This window comes from Schistocerca americana, chromosome 4 (genome assembly GCF_021461395.2).
Source record: "Schistocerca americana isolate TAMUIC-IGC-003095 chromosome 4, iqSchAmer2.1, whole genome shotgun sequence".
NCBI lineage: Eukaryota > Metazoa > Arthropoda > Insecta > Orthoptera > Acrididae > Schistocerca > Schistocerca americana.
Genome location: NC_060122.1, coordinates 581,844,647 through 581,866,436, shown reverse-complemented (window position 1 = coordinate 581,866,436; position 21,790 = coordinate 581,844,647). Strand labels below are relative to the sequence as shown.

General features: G+C 42.6%; 1 protein-coding gene across 1 annotated transcript in view; it reads left to right on the top strand.

The window, feature by feature from the left end:
- The first annotated feature begins 3,104 nt into the window (after positions 1-3,104).
- The window catches only part of LOC124613625 (nephrin-like), a 715,499-nt gene continuing 696,813 nt past the window's right edge, over positions 3,105-21,790 (top strand). Inside the window, exon 1 of the mRNA XM_047142340.1 lies at positions 3,105-3,915. Within this exon, the coding sequence (XP_046998296.1) occupies positions 3,690-3,915 (226 nt within the window). The 5' untranslated portion in view covers positions 3,105-3,689. The remainder of the gene's footprint in view (positions 3,916-21,790) is intronic.

Sequence of the window (21,790 nt, the reverse complement as noted above, 5' to 3'; positions counted from 1 at the left end):
TTTTGTAAGGTACTCTCTTCAATGTACTGACCGATATATTATGTAGACAGTGATGTTCCTCTTGATGGTCAAGTGTGCAAAATTTCTTCAACATCGGAATAAAATTGTAGGTTGGTGTAGAAGTGTGTACGTAAAGTACCCTCCGCCATTCACCATTCAGAATTTTAAGCAGGCAGCGCCCTTCATCCTGCTTTGAATATCAAGTGTGCCAAATTTCATCAAGATCGGAATAAATACGTACAATTTGTCGAGTTCCGTTATGTAAAGAACCTCTGCCATGCACCATATGAAATTTTATGTAGACTGTGACCTTCCTCTTGGTTTCAAGGTACAGTGTGCAAAATTTCATCAAGATTGTATGCAATACAAACACACGGACACAATGAAAACGCACTTTCAGTTTTTGTCAAATTTTCCAATTTTTCGGTCGATTTTCGAAAAATTTTATTTCATAAAAACCTTTTCCCGAGAATTACGAACACAGCAAAAAAAATTTAGCCGAACTGGTCCAGGCGTTCTCGAGTTTTACGCTTATCAACACATTTGGCAATTAATTTTTATTTATATAGATAAGAAGCCCGAAATATACGCATAAAGGAAGAATATACAAATAAAACCAATAATTTTTTTACCTGAAATTAATACATATATATATAATGTTGGGGTTTGTCTTTTGGTGCTCAGGCAAAATAAAAACTTTTGATTAACGTTCATAATACGACAATGACGCGCGCAGACTAAACGGCTGCGTAGCGCAGCTCAGCAGTAATACGGGCAGGCAAGCAAGTTTCCCGCAGCCTGCCCGGGTTGGGTTCTGCTTGGCTTGGCTGGGAGTGAAGCAGCCTGCCCGTTCTGTTGACAACGAGCGGCGGCCTGCCCGCCTGGCCACCGGGCAAGCATGGGCGGGTTAAAAGCGGGACATGTACACCTCTAGTCTGCACAACGAGACTGCGGAACTCGACAGTCCAGCCCATCCTCTGCTTTATTGCCGGTCTTCAATGTTTTGCCCCTTGCAGCGGCGTCTCCGCGGCGCTAGTCAGCCTACCTGGACGCAGTCCCTGACCAACCGGCATCATCCAACGTGTCTGTAAATGAGACTGCGGAACTCGGCAGTCCACAAATTTTTTCACCAGGTTCTGCAGAAAAAAAACGCTCCCCTCGGCGCTCAGTCGCCTTACGCTTTTACTGCAGTCATTTAAAATGGCACCCCATTCCCTTGAACGCAGGTAAAGCTTACCGCTATTCCGTCACTAGAGTACACAAGCAAGAGCATTAATTACTGCCCACCATTTCATCATGATGTATGAAGCCAGATCGTAATAAATATCATCTTCCCTACGAACATTAAGTGGCATGACGCCAAATAAGAAATGAGAATGCCATGCAATATCTTAGATGTTGTTGTGGCTGCCGAACTGGTGTGGTTGATGTGGGCTGCTCCTCTTAAAGTTGCTTGGTCTAATGATCATTGTGCGTCTGGACGTTGGTGGATGGACACTGGCTTATCGTTGATATATGTGGAGCATTTGTTGGTACTTTGGACAACCTCTCCGTAAGACGGGGCGATCCTTTTCCAAATTTCATTATTTGGAAGGAGTCGTTTTCGGCACTGTAGAATCCCGGGAGTGGTCATTACAAGCTCAATGCTGGAAGATGGCCCACATTTGTCATATGCTCGAAGAGCTAGCATGTCCCTTCTTTTCGAAATGCAATCGTCCACTCAATGTTTAGTGTAGAGTGTGCGTTGAAGAGTATTTGTTCTGTCATTGCTTTTACCCTTTGATAAGATGATGATGTAAATAAGTAGAAGTCGCAAATTTGTAATTTGTGTTCTTTAAAAAAGACAACGGCCGTGGGTTTTGTCTAGTCGGTGTAGGAATCTAGATGATATTTTGTTCTGTAGCCTTGGTGGATCTCAACTTCTCATTTGATGTGCATTTGTTGTGCGGCGTTGAGCTCAAGAAACTTTTCTGCCTAATAAATGATGACGGGTAGCATTTTATTTGTTGATCTCCGAGTGCCGTCCATTGTTGTCTCCTGATGCTACAGTTAAAATTGCTGATGTTTGATGATACACCTTTGGGTCTTCTTCTTTGGGTTCTTGGCGGTATAATGAGAAGTTTACAGTATGTCTAATGTTCGTTTGGATGGATTAGAGTCTGTTGTCGATGGATGAGGTTTGTGTTGGCGTTTGCTTCACTTGTGTGACAGCAATCTTTTCTTTGTTGAGGGTTAATTGGTGGGCGACATTATGCGGTTTTCCACGTCGGACTTCCTAGCCTATCAAAATGTTCAAATGTGTGTGAAATCTTATGTGACTTAACTGCTAAGGTCATCAGTCCCTAAGTTTACACACTACTTAACCTAAACTATCCTAAGTGCAAACACACGCACGCATGCCCGAGGGAGGACTCGAACCTCCGCCGGGACCAGCTGCACAGTCCTTGACTGCAGCGCCCTAGACCGCTCGGCTAATCCCGCGCGCCTCCTAGCCTATCCCTAGAATTCTTCGCCTTACTAGAGGAACGTGTGCTTGTACACACAGGTAGGGCCTGACTGCTCTACGTGCCCTAACAAGCTGGCCAGCCCAGAATGTCTCGCCTAGTCCTATTCGGCTATGGGGCAATTTTGTGAAAAACTAGCTACTTAATTAGATGACCTTTGTTTCTCGGGCAGGAATTATCTCCGAGTAGCAGTTCGTTGCCAAAGGCAGGTTGAAAGTTAACACACTGATCGCGACACGCTCGCGGCACTCCGGATTCCAACCGGTGTGTGCAATCCTCAGCAATTGGGTCGGGCTGCTCGTAGCTAAATGAGGTCCAGGTCAGGATGCCTACTTCAGACGGTAAAAAGCGGCGACCACGATAGTTACAGATCGACACCTGGGTCGTACTAAAGAGACCCATATGACGGTTTACGCTGGTCCTCCTCCATTGATTGCGCCGGCGACACCCGGCGGCAGCGGCAGCGACGGCGACAGCGACGGAGAGCGGTTGTTGCTCCGCCGGCGACCGACTGCGCTCGGCCGTTTCCGGCAGCGTCCGGCGAATGGCGGGCGGCGACGGTGGCGCGCCCGCGGTGCGGTGGCGCAGTGGCCGCACTGGCGCGGCGCCGGGACCACGTGTTGGCGTCGCCAGGCCGCGCGCCCCTCGTAAACAACGTGACTGACGGACGCGCTCGGCCGTCTGACAGCAGCCGCTGCCGCGCGGACCAGCTCCACGCCTCTTGCGGAGCTTCCGCCCTCGTAGGCCTCGGCTGCGTAAATAACGCGCGTACAAGCGGCCATCCGCTGCTTCCAAACTATTAGGGATTACTGATCACTCGCTGATTTTTCAGCTTCCGAAATTTTTTTTACGCCACTCCTCTTCATAGAGTAGCGCAAGCGGAGTGACACTTGTCAGTTCTCGGATCAGTAGTGAAACCTGCCATCAATATAGGCTGTAGCTATGTCGTTTCGCTTCATTGCAGATGTTTCCACTTTCGTTATCTTCTATTATTAGCTTGCTTAGAACTTTCTTCCACAGACCCACAAGGTATATCCGTTTGCGTTCTCGTTCTTCCAGTGACAATGAACTTCGTCAGAATAGCCAACGATACGAGCGCGTTTCACGTGGTTTCTACTGATGAGGTCCCACATGCAGAATTGTGACATCTGTCAACTGCGACATGAGAAAGCTACTTTCGTATGAATGTTTATGGGATTTATTTTCTGTCAGTATGGAAGCAAAATATTGATGCCTAAAATGAGGACACTACAATTTCTCTCTTCGAAGAGAGGAAGGAACTTCTCAGTGAAAGCCAAGACTACGAACATCCGCGTACAGATGACTTTCCTTGCGACAAACTGTGTGCTGTGTGGATTTATCCTTCTACTACACGTCTGCTGCACTTCTTCCAAGCTGATGACCGAGGATGGTAAGTTATTGAAACATTTACTAATTTCTCTTTCGCTTTTCAGGCCGTTGAATATGCAGCGCACGCACGGGCTGGAAATTTCTTTTGAGATAAAACGCAAATGCCCTATGTCTTTTGCACTGGGATAAACGTTATCTTCCCGTGACATTCAGGTCATTGCGTGCAAACATTCTGATAAACGCAAAGGATTTGAAGATTGCAAAACAAGCGTTATTATGTGTAAGATTTCACTCTAAAATTATCCAGCGCACCGAATTTCGTGCAGGAAATGTGACACGGAAGGTCTTAATTTAACTATGTAGCCTGCCTGGCGTGGTTTAGCGCGATTACGGTAATAGTGGCTTTTCGTTCCTAGGCTCTACACTACTTTTCTTCGTTTTATTATACCTGCAGCTGCTTTTGATAATGGAACGTAAGCTTCATGCAAGGTTGAGATAAAAACCAATATTTCCCGACGTAATATTTCTGTTCCGCTATTAATGTTCCATGCTTAATATAATATCAAATATCACCATGGAGAAGCAACATTACCGTACTACTTCAACTTGTGATGATATAATATTGACAGAATATACATTTACTCCAGGGAGGAATTTTCGAAAACATCAAACTTTCAACTTAAGACGTCGATGCATCCGCTGTTCACAATGTATAAATGATCTGAAGAAATACCTTGTCGTTATATTATCATACTCACCGAACGCTGCGCTCCAGTCACGTTCTTCTCGGCTAGTAGAAAATCTTTTTAATGACAGCTACCTTCCACAAGCATTCAGCATTCTGCGATTACATGAAACGAGTTTTGTGTTTCCTGTCGTGCTTACCATGACGAATAGTACTTAACACTTATTTATGAAAAACCTTCTATCGAGATGAACATAAGAAGTTTATTTCAATCAGTGCACTACGTATCAAAAATTATCTCATTTTGCTTGTACGTTGGTCCTCAGCCACTATAATTCTTTTGAAGAACAACAATTTTCCACAATTGGTTTTAAGTTTAACGTCTCTTTATTCCTACTTTAGTTGTTTCGGCTATGAGTCAACAAGTGCCCTCATTTTATACCATCGTGAAAAATTCTCTAGGTCCTGTGCAAAATACACTTAAATACATTGTGAAAGTTTATGACGTGCCCCTATGAACTCAAGTCATAATTTTGTTAATGTCTTCGTTGCACTGCATACTAAGGAGAGGTACAGGTCCGTTACATTTTTTTACAGATGTTGATAAATGTTGTCATAAAAAACAATCAAACAAATAAAATGCTTATAACAAAGGAACTGTTCTGTCATCAAAGAATGAAGTAAATATTTGTTTCCTTGTAATAATGAGTAGACTGCACGGGTTGACCAAGGTGTTAAATTATGTTCACCTTCCAAGGTATGAATAATTGAACAAGTTGCTGTGTTTAAGAAAACACTTTCAAAAACGTACTGAAACACGTCCTCAAATAACGTCACCAAATTTTGGGCCCGGAGTGAAGTTAGACACACGAATAATTAGTCAGTCCAAGTAGATTTAACATCCAGATAAAAGTTACTGCATGCGGCGATGAGGACATTGTGAATATGTCCGTGACCAGAAGACAATACTTGGGATACACAGAGGAACAACGGACCGGTGCGAAGCTCCAGGCATAGCAGACGGTTAGGTGTCGGTGCGGCCGCCCCCGCTACTGAGTACAACGGTATCAGATTACAACGTACGATGCCACCCGTAATTACCAGTCTTGCGTGCAAAGGTTTCCGTTCTTCTTCAACAGGAGAGACGTAACGTGGCTACTGCTCATCGTTGAAACGACAGGACACATTTCTTCTACACAGCTTTAACATTTCACGAGCCTACTTTAGTATGACAACTTCAACGGACAGTCTAGCTCATCGGACAGGTAGCGGAAGCCAAGAGCTACGTACGCCTGTTGGGACACCAGTGTAGATATCTCGAGAAGTGAAAAAGAAAACTAGACCCAAAGGACAGTGTAGCAATCCAGGTGCCGACTTGCTGCCAACAGTTTCGTGTTATCATCTCTTGATCTACATAATTGGTAGGAACGCGAGACGTGGTTCTCCTCTGCTCATTAAACTGTCTGAGTCGGCCCGCTCCCAGCGGCTACGGCTTAGAACGACAATGGAGAACAGGGAACTGTATTTAATTCACCTTCTGTGAATTTACTGCCGGGCGTAATGTGCCTCGTGCAGCGTTTCTGTAATGTCAGTTTAATAATTCCCACAAAAGCAGGAGGGCATTTGTTTAATAGTTCCTCATTTCATTAGCCAGCTACTTCGTATGAACGCGGCGTTTTGATGTGGATGTTTAATACGTTCCTAGTATAACATTGATTTTACGTTTCCATAGACCTGGTGTGTAAAATCCCATAATCTACATATTCGTTCGTGTTTCAGTTGTGGACTGAGATAATTTCCGGTAACCAGTATGGTTTAGTGTATACCATAAATGTCGATGATCTTGTGCAGTATCTGGCAAAGGGGAATGTAGGAGAGTCGTATGTGCAATGATGTGTAACTTCACAGATTGGAATCACACAATACCGTCGCACAATCTGGGTTTGGAAGTTTGTTTGTCCGTTTGAGTCATATGATCTACCAGAAAATAGGAGAGCGACCCAAACGGTAAATTATACAAGAGAAGAACCAAATCCGGACAGTGTGTAAATAACAAATGGACGGTTTGTGGACATAAACATTTGGTCTACGCACCTAAAGCCTACAATCAGAAGAAAAGGGAATAACTTCAATCCACTTTGCCACATGACGCATGTTGATAGGAAGTCGCGAAACTGGCAAAGAGAAGTTTAATATGTCAACGTACTTAATATCTATGGGGTGCCATTGACTGGCAGTTGACAGCCGTTCATTCAAAGGAAAACACTAATCAAAAGGCTAGCACCTCTTCATACCTAAAACAGCTTCTCTAGGCCATGCTGAAATTACTAAACTATAACATTTTAAGGCTAGCACATTCATATAACAGAGAGAAACTGTCACATGGTAGCTCCCAGTTGTAATACAACTCATTTAATGCTAAGATATTCATTGGAATTTGTGATACTTCCGCATACGGCCGGCATCTGTACAAGTATAACGAAGGTTTCGATCAATGTGACTATTATTCATAGAATAAGCGAATCACACACGAAAGGGCATCATACGCAAAGAAATTTTACAAGTAGGCCTGCGCATATCTCACGTCGAATGTGTAACACAAAGATAGGGGTGCTAACATTTATTTTTGTTTCTGATTTCTGGGGAAGTTAAATTCACTCGATGTGAAGTCATTACACAAATCAGACTTTAAAAGATGATAAGATGTTGGACGTAGCTCTATGCACCCAGTGAAAACCATTTGTCCATATCGTGGATCTCAAAATAGATCACTACAGCAGGTGATGAAGTGGCGTATTATAATTGCAGGACTTGTGTGTTATGTAACTTATTGCCCACACTTTACTTTTACCAAAAAGTACGTTAATTTCGTCCGTTCAATTGTTGCGCTGTGCCATTCTTCTCGGTAATGGGACAGTAAATATAAAGGTAATTTGACAATAGTCCCACATGCGACTTGATTACACTTCGCAGAAAATAATTACAATTTGTGAGACCCATGTAAAGAAATCTGTAACATCGCTGGTTTTGACAACAGCTTAAGAGAGACAGGAAATCATATCCCCTGAGTGAAATAATTGGAAATATCATGGAGAGTTAGTGCATGCTAAAGCGAGTACAGTGGTTTTTATGGAGATATAGTTTAAATACATTACTTATGACATACGTTTTGGAGTTCGCATTGCCGTTAACTTTTGTTTAACGTTTACGAAAATGACGGCCGTTAATTTAGTCTCAGAAATATCTGAATAAACCGATTAGAATTATATTATACAAAAATAATTACGGAACCGTGTCAACAGTTACGTAGGATATATTCAAATCGTATGGAGTTATAACGTTTACTTTTTTTTCACTTATGGCACCTAATGTTGTTTAATATTAATCGCCTCAGTTACCTTAGAAATACTTTTTTATTGATTATGTTTCATAGTTACACTTGCATGATAAAGTTTTCAATTAATGAACTGCAATTTTTCAAGTGGCTATGTAGCACCATATCAGTTGTCAGTTCCGCGAAATGACGTCAGTTTTCTGAGATACATATACATCATAGCTCTGGATACAGAATGTCAAGACCTCTGAATGAGAAGCTTTCCTTACATTTATGTTTTCCAGCGACTGTAGGCTAGAGCCAATGAGGCACTTCCATCTGTTACATGTACGTACCGAATCGTGGTCTGAATCTGCAGCGAGGCATCGTTCCATAATTGCGGACATGACCTAATCTCCCGTATCATAGTCTGAGACCAGGCGGCTTAAAGACTACCGTTAACATGATGCTATCACGAGCTGGCCTCTTACGTGACACGTGCGATCGGAGTAATGCATGATACGGAAGGAAGGTGGCCTCATCCAGCAAAGAGAACAAAGCGATTAGCAGCGTCTAGGATCTGTTTCCATTGTAATACCTCATGATGCAGATAACGGAAAACTGATTGACCTTCTAGTATTATATAGTGGGTGAGTAGTTGTTCTATCGTAATGAGCGACATAAGTAAATACATTTGAAAATTTAACTTTTCAAACATATTCAGTGTAGTCGTGGGTGTATCACACAACAATTTCAAAACTTCAATCAAAAGAGAAAGGTATAGCAACAAATTTAAAATTCGTATTGTTTGTATATCCGAGCCGGAAGTATAAAGACAGCTCAGATGGACGTTATTTCTTATGTCTCCATTAATTTTCATTTCAGCGTAATAGCTGTAACTATAGCATTTGTTCCGCAGTCTTTAACTTTTATTGAGCACGGCATTAAGTACTTTTGGTCTAATTTTGGTCTAATAACACTGATCACAGTTGTTCTTTCCGGTTATTTTCCTCGGCACTGATACCTGTATTCTGTTTTCGCTGCGTTCGAGTCCGCTTAATAGCCCACGAATGTACATAAATTTTCATTAAACGCAAGGTACGAGGTGCGGGCTAAGCGCGCGTTCCCTCAGATATACGACCCTTTTCAGGGGGCTCCCGCACGTTCCCCGTGTTTGCCGTTTACTGTCGTCGGTCACGCTAAGCGGGGTGAAATTCTGTGGGGGAAGAGCCGGCAGTATTTCGTACAGTTGCAACAGGAGGGGTAGCGGGCTAATGTTATTAGAAACCTGGTCGCTAGGGAACCGTTGCTGGGGGTCGGTGTCGCGCGTGTGTTGTTTGCCTGCGCGCAGGGCACTTCATGAGAGTTTAACGCTCTCCCGGCTGGCTCACAGTTTTTCTAAGCTGTGTAAGTTTTACGTGCATGTGAGGGAGGCGGGGGGGGGGGGGGGGGGGGGAGGGCGCACCTACACACACACACACATACACACTCTGAATATCTGAAAGTGTATTATGAACAATGGACGTTGAAATCGCCTCCTCTCTGATTTCTTCGACTGTTTTCTTTTGTACCACTATATTGTAACCAGCAGCTGTCTTTGTTTTCTCTGACAGAATTGTGTCCAGTTTCGTAGGATAATTACGCGACACAAAGTCTTCAAATAAATTTTATGAACTAGAGTTGCTGATTCTCGGAATACGTAATCAGCACTGGAATGGCTTTATTTATTGTAACTATAAAATACCTGAAAAATTGCTATTCTTAAAGGCAGAAGCAACGAATCTAGTAACTCTGTATTTATCAAACATCGTCTCCGATGTTACTTTACATCTCCCCTCTCTTTTACCAGAATCATCAACTGAAAATGGCGCGCTAAACTAATGCAACAACTAAATGCATCTCGAATCTTCTCGAAAGATTCAGATTTGTTGTTAAACGTTTTTGAGGGAAAATACTACTTTATTTATTTTTAATTATCCTAAGGTAAGAGTGGAGTACTAATTTTTTAGAAAAGAACTACGTGGTGCCATTTTCTATGTGTGTGCTTCGAAGTTTGAATCTGACATTGTCATATCTGACTACGTGTAATAAATGTATATTTATTGGATTTCTAATTGATTGCTTTGCAAAAGACTGACACATCGATAGTCGACCTGGGAATTATTGTGTGTGCATAAACTTATTAATTCAGTGCTAATTTCCACGTCTTGTCACTAGGAATATGCATCAGAAACTTACTGCTCTCTGTGAAGCTAATGACCACATAACGCTTAGAGACTATCACTTTGTTTAAGAGATGTAAGTATCAAACTTACATTTCTTAATGTTAAATAAAAACTGCTCGGTTTACTTCCTCCAATGTAATCCAGACATGTAGATGAGGCGGAAACGTGGGATATCCAATTCTTCAGGAATGAGTTTCATAGTAATGTGATAGATGACAATATCACGACTAGTATGGAACTGTTTTATAGACCTCTGACGTAGTAATAGCTTCTTCGACTGTTGCTAAAACATTGTTGAGGACACGTATTCTACCTAGTGAGTCAATTGGATCTATCCTAAGACCTTCCACAGACAAGTGTAATTTAGAACAGTGGTGAGCCCAAAAATATGGCTGAGTGATTCAGAATGAAAACAGCAGTCAGAGTGGTCAAGCATTACTGGGAGTTTTCGACGTTATGTTACGACCAGTCCAAGTCTTCTGTACTGACGATTTCAGGTGACCCACTCTCGACATCCATTTCTGTCGCGACTGTCGAGTATGACATCAAGCGGAGATACTGGGTGGTTATAATTAACGTGAAGCTAGTCGCAGAGATCCAGAATCGGCTGCAATCATCGTACAGCGGCGAAACTTGGTAGATATGCTAATGCGTTAATGCGGAACGGATGTACGCTGGAAAATAATGAGTTCCAATTTTGGCCACCAGGTGCAAGTGTCGCTCTGTACAGCATCTCGTCGACGTCTCTCGTGCTCGTATTGAACAAACTGTGTAAGCAGCCTTCAATAATAAAATTAACATTATGCCTTCCCGACTTGTTTGACCGTATCTGCTCACGTATTCTTACTACTTCATTACACACGGAAATATTTCTATGCGTCTTTCTCGCATTCTCAACGCCAGATTTTCACCTGGAGGCCAAAATTGGAGCAAATTTTTTTTTACAGCCGAGCTCGGTTCCGCATTAATGAATCAGAATATTTACAAAGTTTCGCTGCCATACGGTAATTAGAGCCAACACTGAATCGCTGAGAGTAGCTGCAATTTAATTAGAACCATCTGGTACCTCGGCTTGATTTCGCACGTAACAGTCGCGGCAGGAAATGGTAAGAGTTTCACATGGCTCCGCGCGCGGAGTCGTGGTTTGAGGCGTCATGTCACGGGCTGCGCGACCTCTCCCGCCGGAGGTTCGAATCCTCCCTCGGGCATGGGTATATGTGTTGTTCTTAGCATAACTTAAAGTAGTGTGTAAGTCTAGGGACCGATGACCTAAGCTGTTTGGTCCCTTACAAATTCACACACATCTGAACATCTGTACGCCCGTCTGCGGCTCCTTGTACAAATATCCGGCCGAAGTGGCCGTGCGGTTAAAGGCGCTGCAGTCTGGAACCGCAAGACCGCTACGGTCGCAGGTTCGAATCCTGCCTCGGGCATGGATGTTTGTGATGTCCTTAGGTTAGTTAGGTTTAACTAGTTCTAAGTTCTAGGGGACTAATGACCTCAGCAGTTGAGTCCCATAGTGCTCAGAGCCATTTGAACCTTGTACAAATTCCTTGAATAATCGTGAATGACCGCCCAACCCCCAGCTTTTTTTTTTTAATTTGTCAGGGACAACGACATTTACACCTACATCTATGTTCTACACGCCATCTTATGGGGAGTGTGGGGAGTGGCGGAGAGTACTTTGTATACCACTGTCAGATTGCCCCAATTACTCTTCCAGTTGCGATTGGTGGGCGGTAAGTACCACTTCATGTGAACAACAATCTCATTTTACATTCATGGACTTTTAACGAGATATACGTAAAATTAAGCAAAATATTGGGTGACTCCTCTAGGAACGTACGCTCTCTGAATTTTAACAGTAAACCACACCGTGACGCACAATGCTTCTCTTGTAGCGTCTGACACTGCAAAAAGAATCACCTTCACGCTTTCGAGCTACTAAACCATACTCGCTGCTCTTCTTTGGATCTTCTCCATTTCCTCTGCCACGCCTGTCAGACAGACGAGCAATATTCAAGCATCGGTCGAATAAGGGTTAACCTGTATTCTTTGTGGGAGGATTAAACCTTCTGAGGATTCTTCAGTCAATCTCACTCTAGTATCCGCCTTACCTGCAATTAGTTTTATGTGTTCGGTCCACTTTTATGTGAAACGAATTACTGCTCGTAGATATTTGATGGGTTTAACTGCCACCATTTATTGTGTACAATCGTGTAATCAAACAAGAATGAGTGTTTTCTGCGTAATTAAGCGCAATGCGTTAAATTTATGTTGAGGGTCTATTGTCAATCACTTTGACAAGCGTAAATCACCTGCAGCTCCTCCTGCATTTCGCTGTACATTTCCAACAGCCGCGATGTCTCTGTACACAACACAGTCATCCGCGGAAAGCCTCATGACACTTCCGACGCTGTCCAGTACGTCATCTATTATACTAAACGACTAACTTGTTGCAAAGCGCATGGTTCCGATTACAGGTTTCCTATCTAACGGCTTGCCGGAGGCACCAAAAATCTTACTTTCGGTATTTCGTTTAATTATTGACTACATTTAAAAAATTTAAAATGCTGACATAATCTACTCGTGAAAAGGTATAATCTTACGTTAAAGGTTAAAAACATTAATTCCGGCTGAACAGGCTTCGGAAGGCCCAACGGTACCGACCGACCACCATCTTATCTTCATCGTAAGCCTCACTGGATGCAGATGATGTGGGGCATATGGTCAGCACACCGCTCTCCCAGCCGTTATCAGTTTTCATGATCGGAGCCGCTACTTCTCAACCAAGTAGTTCTCAGATGGCCTCACAAGAGCTGATTGTACCCCGCTTGCCAGAAACGCTCGTCGGACTCACACGGCCGCCCACTCAAGCGTTAGCAAAGTCCGACAGACATGAACTTCGTTAATGACGGGAACCGGTGTTACTACTGCGGTAAGCCGTTGGCTTAACCCAATTGGCCAAGTGTTAAGGTTAGAAACACTGTATATGTTTTCAGACAGCGTAACTTATGGCGCACAAATTACATAGACTATATTCACCCAATGTTTGAAAATGAGAGCAACTAGCAACATCCATGAAATTTTCCATACAATTTCAAGCAGAAAAGGATTTTTTTGTCGATGACACTCCCCACAAAGTAATTACTACATTTTTGCTGTTCATGCAGTAAAACTTAGGCATCAGACATGATGTTTTAATTTAGTACTTGTTTACTATTAATTTTATTGGCGTTTTGCAGAGAATATTTACGTACACCACTGAATTTACCTGCGAAGTTATCATTGTACGACACACAGTTCGTGAAGTATGACGCTGTTTTCACGCAGTGTTGCTTGTTTGGAGGCAGCTGCGTCGTCCATGGTGAGAGGTATTGTCTAAGATTTTGTGTTCTCGGCATATTCTTGACGCTGTGGATCCCGCAATATTGAATTTCCTAACGATTTCCGAAATGAAACGTCCCATGCGTCTCGCTCCAATTAACATTCTGCGTTCAAAGTCTATTAATTCCGGTCGTTCGACCAATAACTAATCGGAAACCTTGCACATACCTGAGTACCTGTCTAAAAATGGCAACTCCGCCGTTGTACAGCACTTTTATAATTTGTATACGCGAATTACCGCCGTCTCTATACGTGCATATCCCTATACCATGAACTTCGTCACCTCATTTAAAAAATGGCTCTGAGCACTATGGGACTCAACTGCTGAGGCCATTAGTCCCCCAGAACTTAGAACTAGTTAAACCTAACTAACCTAAGGACATCACAAACATCCATACCCGAGGCAGGATTCGAACCTGCGACCGTAGCGGTCTTGCGGTTCCAGACTGCAGCGCCTTTAACCGCGCGGCCACTTCGGCCGGCCACCTCATTTAATATCCGCAGCTACTGTGTACTGAATTTAAGTTTTTTCGACAAGCGTTGTTTACTGTAATTGGTATTTGTACTTCTCTGAAGAAACTAAGAAGAATATATGATATTCGACAAATATAGCCGTATTTATATATTTACTGAACATTCCAGAAACGGCAGTTTCAGTCCTTATTGGAATGTCAAAATATTTACTGGTTCAGATTTTAGTGGCAGTTTTATCCGAAGGATCCCATTTTTGTGGTCAGCTGGCCAAAGCCTTACTTAAATTAAAACCTTTCACACAGTAAAAAATTATGTTTAAATATCAGTGGACCAGATACCGTATCAATCACAGCCTGGAGAGATGGCTTTGATTCGTTTGCATACTGAATTTCAATGGATTAATCATCACGCTGTAAAAGCGAAAATACGTAATATCAAGAGAGAATATGTTAAAATCACATTGGTTTTCATCAGCTGTCATAATCCACCTCATCGGTAAATACGCGAGCTGTTGAGATTCGCAAGGTCCAAAGTGACTCCCTGGTCAATAACGATGTTGCTCGCCTGCCGATTCCTGCAGGCACAGGAGGAAACATTGACCGAAGGCTCTGCCCATGGCAGACGGCTACAACGACGCCTCTGACCAGGAGTGTCTAACCCGCTTGCCGCAAGCAATCCACAACAAGTACCAAAGCGGTCAAAAAAGTGAGCATCTACTACAGGAGTGGTAAAAAAAAATCCATAAAATTCTATTTATGTAAAGTTATGATAAACTGAATATTTTCAATTTGAAACTCCCGCCACACGATGCTATTCTCTCGCTGGTCCAATCCTTTTCTTCCTCAGCAGTTGTTGTTGGTGTTAAGTATAATAAGCGGCTTTACAGTGCGGCCAAGGAATTAAAGGCTGAAAACTCCGTATCTAGAATGTCCCCATCCATCGAAAATGGTGAGCCCTCCAAATCTAAAGGTCCTAATGTGAGTTAACGAGCATTTCGCTCTCATTTAAATATATGACCGAAAGAGTCAGCCCACAGGAATTGTGAAATGAACCCTGTCGTCCAGGACCATGTCCCACAAAGACCGCAGTTTCGCGACGGGATGAGGAAATTCACAGACGTCTATTGTACTGAATGAGGCCTAAGCGCTGTAGTGTGCGAGTGAGACAGACGAGACCCAAGGAGACGTAGCAGCGTTAAATATGGCGGACCTAAGGTCGGCCATAAAGACAAAAATTCTTGAAAACTATTTAATTCTGTAGTAACGCAGGGAATCAGGCCACAGGAATTTTAATCTGCCATCCTCCCTAAATTTTCATGGTGATCTCAATAACACTTGAATATTGATTATATCTATAATACTTTAGGATTTACTGTTAAAATGAAATTAACAAGTTCTGTAACAAAGAACTGAATGCTAAAGTCTGAACGGTTTGGTCGATCTTAACGATCGATATTTCGTATAGAAGAGGATCATTAAAATGACAAATGTTGTAAATGTCAGTTCCGTAACTTCATTTGTTTAAAAGATATAATAAATTTAAATAATCAGTATTTTCAGTTAAGCATGAGGTCATCATTTCCTCCACACAAACACACTGAACGATGACATCATGACACTTTATCGAATCATTAGGTAATACAATATTTGTTGTAAAATTTAGTGCATAATAGTTACTTTTGTTCTTTGTTTATCAGATAGCACATTGGTGCAAGGCTACTGACCGTGACATTCAAAGTTAAGAAGGAAACTGTATTGGTTTTATGCAAAAGAATTTAACAATGGATATCATTGTTACTTTATTTAGAACTGAAAGTGGTTAAACGTTAACTATTTAAATATGTTAAATTGTAAAATAATGTAGAACAAGCTGTAGCCAATGAGATTGACGGCCTCAGGAAAGGGAACTGCCCTAGTCACTTGAGCGAAGATGTTCGGCGCGGAAAACGTGGCCGGGGATGGGCAGAGGGACAGTGCTGGTGGAGACGCAAAAGCGAACGGTCGGTCTTTAGGCAGCTAGGAAGTGAAACGACTTAGAAAATTTCGCGTTGTGTGGTATCGCGGGACTTAGTCTCTGAGCGGTGAGCGGCCACACGCCTGGTGTGAACTCTAACTTTTCGCCCGGATTACTTGTGTTTCGCGATGAGATTGTGAATGATCGAACTGTGTCAATTGGATATGGGCTCGAGTGTAACACTAACTCTAAATACGACCACTTTCACTATTAGTTTGCTTTCTGAATATATATTATTCTAATCAAATCGCAACTGTGTGGCCTACATCATTTATAGGTCGTTAATTTTCCCGATATTATTATTACTGTTATTATATGTTATATTAACCTTCCATTTCGCAAACTTGGCATCAGCCAGACAATTTAACCAAAGGGTAATAAGTGTCGAATTTATGGAGTGTAATGCGACACGTGCGGTTCAACCCCTAGACGAGTTTGAGCCAAGACATTTCGACGAAGAGGAACCGCATGTGAGCCCGAACATCCATGGGATGTTAGCTCGCATTAACAAGGATATTAAAACTCTGTATAGATGTACTGATTGCGTAATTCAAATATTTTTATAGAAGTTTCTCTTCAACATTTCGGAATTTCCCTGATGTAGAACGGAGGCTACTGTTGTGCACTGTCTTCCAACAAATTTAGATTTCTATTTCTCATCAATTACAGACACATAATGCGTTTCTTCTACTAAAATAAGGCTTATTCTGAAAAGTTGAAAACGTTCTTCCAATGCTGAATTGATCTGGGAAGATCCCTACGGTCTGTAATGACGTTTCACTGAAGTAATGCCTTGTTTTCCTCAGGCATTCCCTGACAAAATGTCGGTGTCTTCTCTTGATCAAGTTTATCTGGGGCAACGTCTACTTCTCCAAGTAGAAAGCAGTATAACTCCCTCATTATTAGCGGGCATCGCCCGACAACACTTTCTAAAGTACTTTCTCTGGTAAATCACACGCCTCTGGGATTAAAATTAACAACCTGCTCAGCATCGGCTCCTTACCTACTTGTAGTGTGGTCCTCATTAATTACGAGTCTCAGAGAGCTGGATAGTGGTTACAACTCGAATTTAATAACAGATCAGAGTTAATAATTAGTTCATTTTTGAGAATAGAGATACAAATATGCGCCCAGAGCAGCCCACACCGCAAAAGCAACACAGAGTGTTTCAATGCATGGACTTGAGATAAAGAGCATTTCCATAAAAAGCTCAAAAGGGACATTTAGACGAAATCCACACTAACATAGGGCCTGGAATAGAGTATCCAGACAGGGCTAGATGTGGGAAGGCACAATGCACCCACAAACGTTATCAAACATGACCGTTTTAGGGGTCCAGCCTTTATGGTGTGGGAAGGATAAAGTTTAATGGGTGTACTGATCTCCAAATCTTTGAACGCGGGGTACTCACCGGTCAACGTTATTGTGACACTGTACTTCTTCCCCATGTGCGCTCTTATTGCCTTTGAATAAATGTGTCTTTTTCTTTCGTCTCATTGAAAGTGTAAGCTACTTTCTGTTTCTATGTATAGTTCAAGTTTCCTCGAGTTATGTTTCATAGTGGTGACACATCATGCCATAGTTACTTTCTTCCTTAAGTTTGGAGCATCAGTGTATTTGTACGGCTCATTATTTGAACCTCAATTGCTGTAAGCCAAAGGAGCACGGAAAAGACATCACGATGGCATGGAAGTAATGCCTGGTACTTCGTACAGCTCGGGCAGTTCATACTTTCGTTATTAGGTGAAAGTTACGCCGACTTTCAAAAACAATTGATTCGAGGTCACGTTCTTTCTTGTCGCTACCGTCGTTCTCTGCTGTATTTTCGGCTATCGATTTGGTGTCGAGCTTACTTTCTACACGTCACGTGTATCGTGCCACTGACCTGTCTACAGTATCAGGCTACGACACGTAACTACAGGTAATGTTGCTCCACGTCACGTCATTAAATATGCCATACGCCATTAAGTACATAAATAGTGGACGCTGGTACACTCATAGTTAAATACCCTGGGAGACCTAAGTGATTTACGCAACTCTCTAGTCCATCAGTTCCAATTCTTACGCATATTGATTCAAATTTCTTACTATCTCCTGTGTCGTGTGTCTAGTCGTCGACAGTAACAGCTGTAAATTTTGTTTTTGTTGTGTTCCGACACATATTTCTACCCCTGCACCGAACGGATTCAGAAGGGTAAGAGGGAATAAGAGTATTCACTGAGCGGATTTTTTGTGATATGCTTTTCATTACCGACTACCGGCTTCCATCTGCGCAGCAGATCATCTTCAGGTCTGACACCGCAATGTTCGGTTTGTCCACTGTGGCGTTGTTACTTTACTTTCATACGGGAGATAATATTTTCATACAGTGCACTCTGCAGTCTGAGATTTTAAGTTCCAAAACTTGAGAATTCGAAATGAAGGCGAACAGACCTAAGGCAGTGTGGTTTCTCCAATTGCTGTTGCAGACACATTTAAACTTCACATAACACTCAATCACTGAAATTATGTTGCGTGCTTTTAACCACGTGCCTACCCCTACTCTTCTTTATCTTGTAAGTTTTCTAAACAAGACTAATATTCAGTGCAAGTTTTCTTTGTTGATTCTCCGGTTCAGTTTTTAGATTTGTAAGTATCTAAGCATACATTTTTCTGACAAAGTTATTAGGATTACATCTCAGTAAAACCTTTAGACTGCAATTTGAATGAAGGCAATGTAATTTTATGCTCACTCGTGGCTGTATGTAACGTTATTTGCGTTGCATATGAAGCTTCTGTGTTTCAAGCTCCTATTATTACATGCTCTGTGTGCAGTCCTCATGGACAATATTCGTCTCACCTATCACGTGTAATAACGATATTGGTTCAAATGGCTCTGAGCACTATGGGACTCAACTGCTGAGGTCATTAGTCCCCTAGAACTTAGAACTAGTTAAACCTAACTAACCTAAGGACATCACAAACATCCATGCCCGAGGCAGGATTCGAACCTGCGACCGTAGCGGTCTTGCGGTTCCAGACTGCAGCGCCTTTAACCGCACGGCCACTTCGGCCGGCAATAACGATGTTGCTGTGTAAACTTTGCACTAATCTCAATGCTTACATTTCCACTTAAAAAGTAATACACAAGCACTGAACTACGTAACATCAGAATGTGAAAGTAATCAGCGTGATAATCACTGTTCCGCAAGTACGAAACACAATATTTGATTCTGTCCCTAATAATCTCTTTGGTTTAACTGTGTGACAGGAGATGAACAGCTTTGCCCAGAAATAAATGAGGCTGCTTTGTCATCATTTAATTAATCTTGCCATGTGCAGTGCAAGATACTGCCCAGCTTAACATGCAGTTAACTGTCGAATACTGCGGGCCACAATAAGAGTCCAAAATCTTTTTCTTTTAAAACCTTTGAATAGCAAATGGGATGTTGTGCCTTAATGTCAAATAATCTGAAGACTAATTTCACTTCAAATTTGTATTACTTAGGAGATATAAATGTTGAGCTCCTACACAACAGCAACGACAGGTGAGCTACTGATTGGTGCGGCAGCTGTCGTCGTGGGAAGCTTGGACGGGAGCGGAAATGATTAGCGAACAAGTTATCACGTTAAACAGAAGATTTAATTGAGTTTTTCCAAGCGAACGAAGACTCATTGCAAATAATGCAGGAAGAAACAGTTATTAAAATTTCAAGGAGGATGAGGCACCCTATAAGTGGTAATAACGATGGTGTAGTAGTGATGAGGCTCGAAGTCCAAGAGAGCCTGCGTACTGCCGCCAACCATACTATATCATGGTAGCGGCAGAGGGCACTCATAGTCCACAGCTGCTCGAGGCACGAGTCAGCGGCCGCGCACCATTGGGTCCACCACAACCCGTGCGACCGCTTTCGGTATCAGACGGAAACTTGCAATTCCATTGCCAACAATAACGCCCATAGGGTGGTATCGATATGTCATATCACACCATGTATTAGTAATACCTACATCAATGAACAGTGCTATTAATAAATAGTTGATACTTGGAAATATAATAGCAAATGTACAAAACTATCCCCTCGACAAAACTTTCATGGAATTTAGTTCATTAAACAAAATTTATATTCAGCATTTAAGAATGAGAAGGGGTAATGAGTGATACATTTATATGAGTTTGTGCGTTTATGAGATAAAACAACAGTACCATAATAGAATGAGAATTTCACTCTGCAGCGGAGTGGGCGCTGATACTAAACCTCCTGGCAGATTAAAGTGCCGGACCGAGACTCGAACTCGGGACCTTTGCCTTTCGCGTCAGGTGCTCTACCAACTCTACCAACTCTCTTTTTTTTTTTTTTTGTTTTTTTTGTTCGTTTTCTTTCGTTGCAATTGCTCGGGGTGGATGTCACAAGACATCCGTGTCAGTTCGTCGTTGATCAGCTAACCCTCTGACCGAACACGCCGAGTTACCGTGCCGGCGCCAACTGAGCTACCCAAGCACGATTCCCGCCCCGTCCTCACAGCTTTACTTCTGCCAGTACCTCGTCTCCTACCTTCCAAACTTTACCCAAGCTCTGAGGACGGGGCGAGAGTCGTGCTTGGGTAGCTCAGTTGGTAGAGCACTTGCCCGCGAAAGGCAAAGGTCCCGAGTTCGAGTCTCGGTCCGTCACACAGTTTTAATCTGCCAGGAAGTTTCAGTACCATAATAGTCAAAGAATTGAAATCAAATCCAGATCAAAATTGAAAATGTTCTCCAAACGCGACATCCCACTTTCTGCAAAGGTAGCGCACGTGGCTGGATGTCCTTTAATATCTTCCAGATGACAGCAACAGCGTTCCGGAATTGGGCCTCTGCACCAGTACACACGTCTGCTTCCAGTCACATTCGGCAACACTCTCAATAATTCACACTTTAAAGGATTCTCAGGATATTCGTTTTTTGGGTTCTATTGTGAATTTTATGCCTTTAAATTCTGTTTGTTTTACGAACTGGCTACTTGACAATTCTGGAAACCAGTGTGTCTCTTATGTACACGTACTCGGGAAAAATGCTTACCCCTGCCACTATATATATAACCTGTCAACCTTCAGTGTACCCCTCACGTGCTCTCGGCTGTGGTATGTCATATTTTAGTGCAGTGTTCCAGTGAATGTTCAGTGTTGTTTCATCTTTTCCCGTGTTGCGAACAGAAACCATGCTGTCGCTGGGTGTGAATTTTATGTCCTTTGCGAACACAAACCAGACTGTCGCCGTGTTTTTTTAATTGTCTGTCTATTATTTTACCTGTCTGCTTCGTATGTATTTTTATTAGCATCATCATCCCTTTTCCCTATGTTTTAAGTTCCACGATTTTTTCGCCATGTTACCCTTTAAGTCTTCGATTTTATCGCCTGTTTTTTTTATTATATATTATCTTCACCTTTTTAACACAAAGTCTGTAGGCTGAAGAGCGGAATACTAAGCTGCTGCCAGCCCGCCCCCTTCGGGGGGGAATAGAAATTCAATATATATAAAAAAAAGCTTCAGTGTTCCGATGAAGCCTACTGTCGTTTCTTCCAGTATCTTGAGGAAGTCTCGCTGGACACTGGACCGGTCTGCCGCTCGCACTAGGTTGGTGGGCTATGTTAAGACCTAGATATAGAGGTGACCACGGTCCAGCCGCTACCATCCCAGAATTTCCGTCCAGCGACAGAACTCCGTCCTTTGTCCGGCTGAGCCGAGAGCGCTTCTCTCCGCGTTTAAAACTGAGGCTCCAGGGCACCGGATGTACGTGAAACGAGCGCACGAGGAAACTGCGTTTTACGCCGGCTCGCTTTATTTAGCCACCGCGAAGGGGCAGTGTCCGTCCACACCGCTATG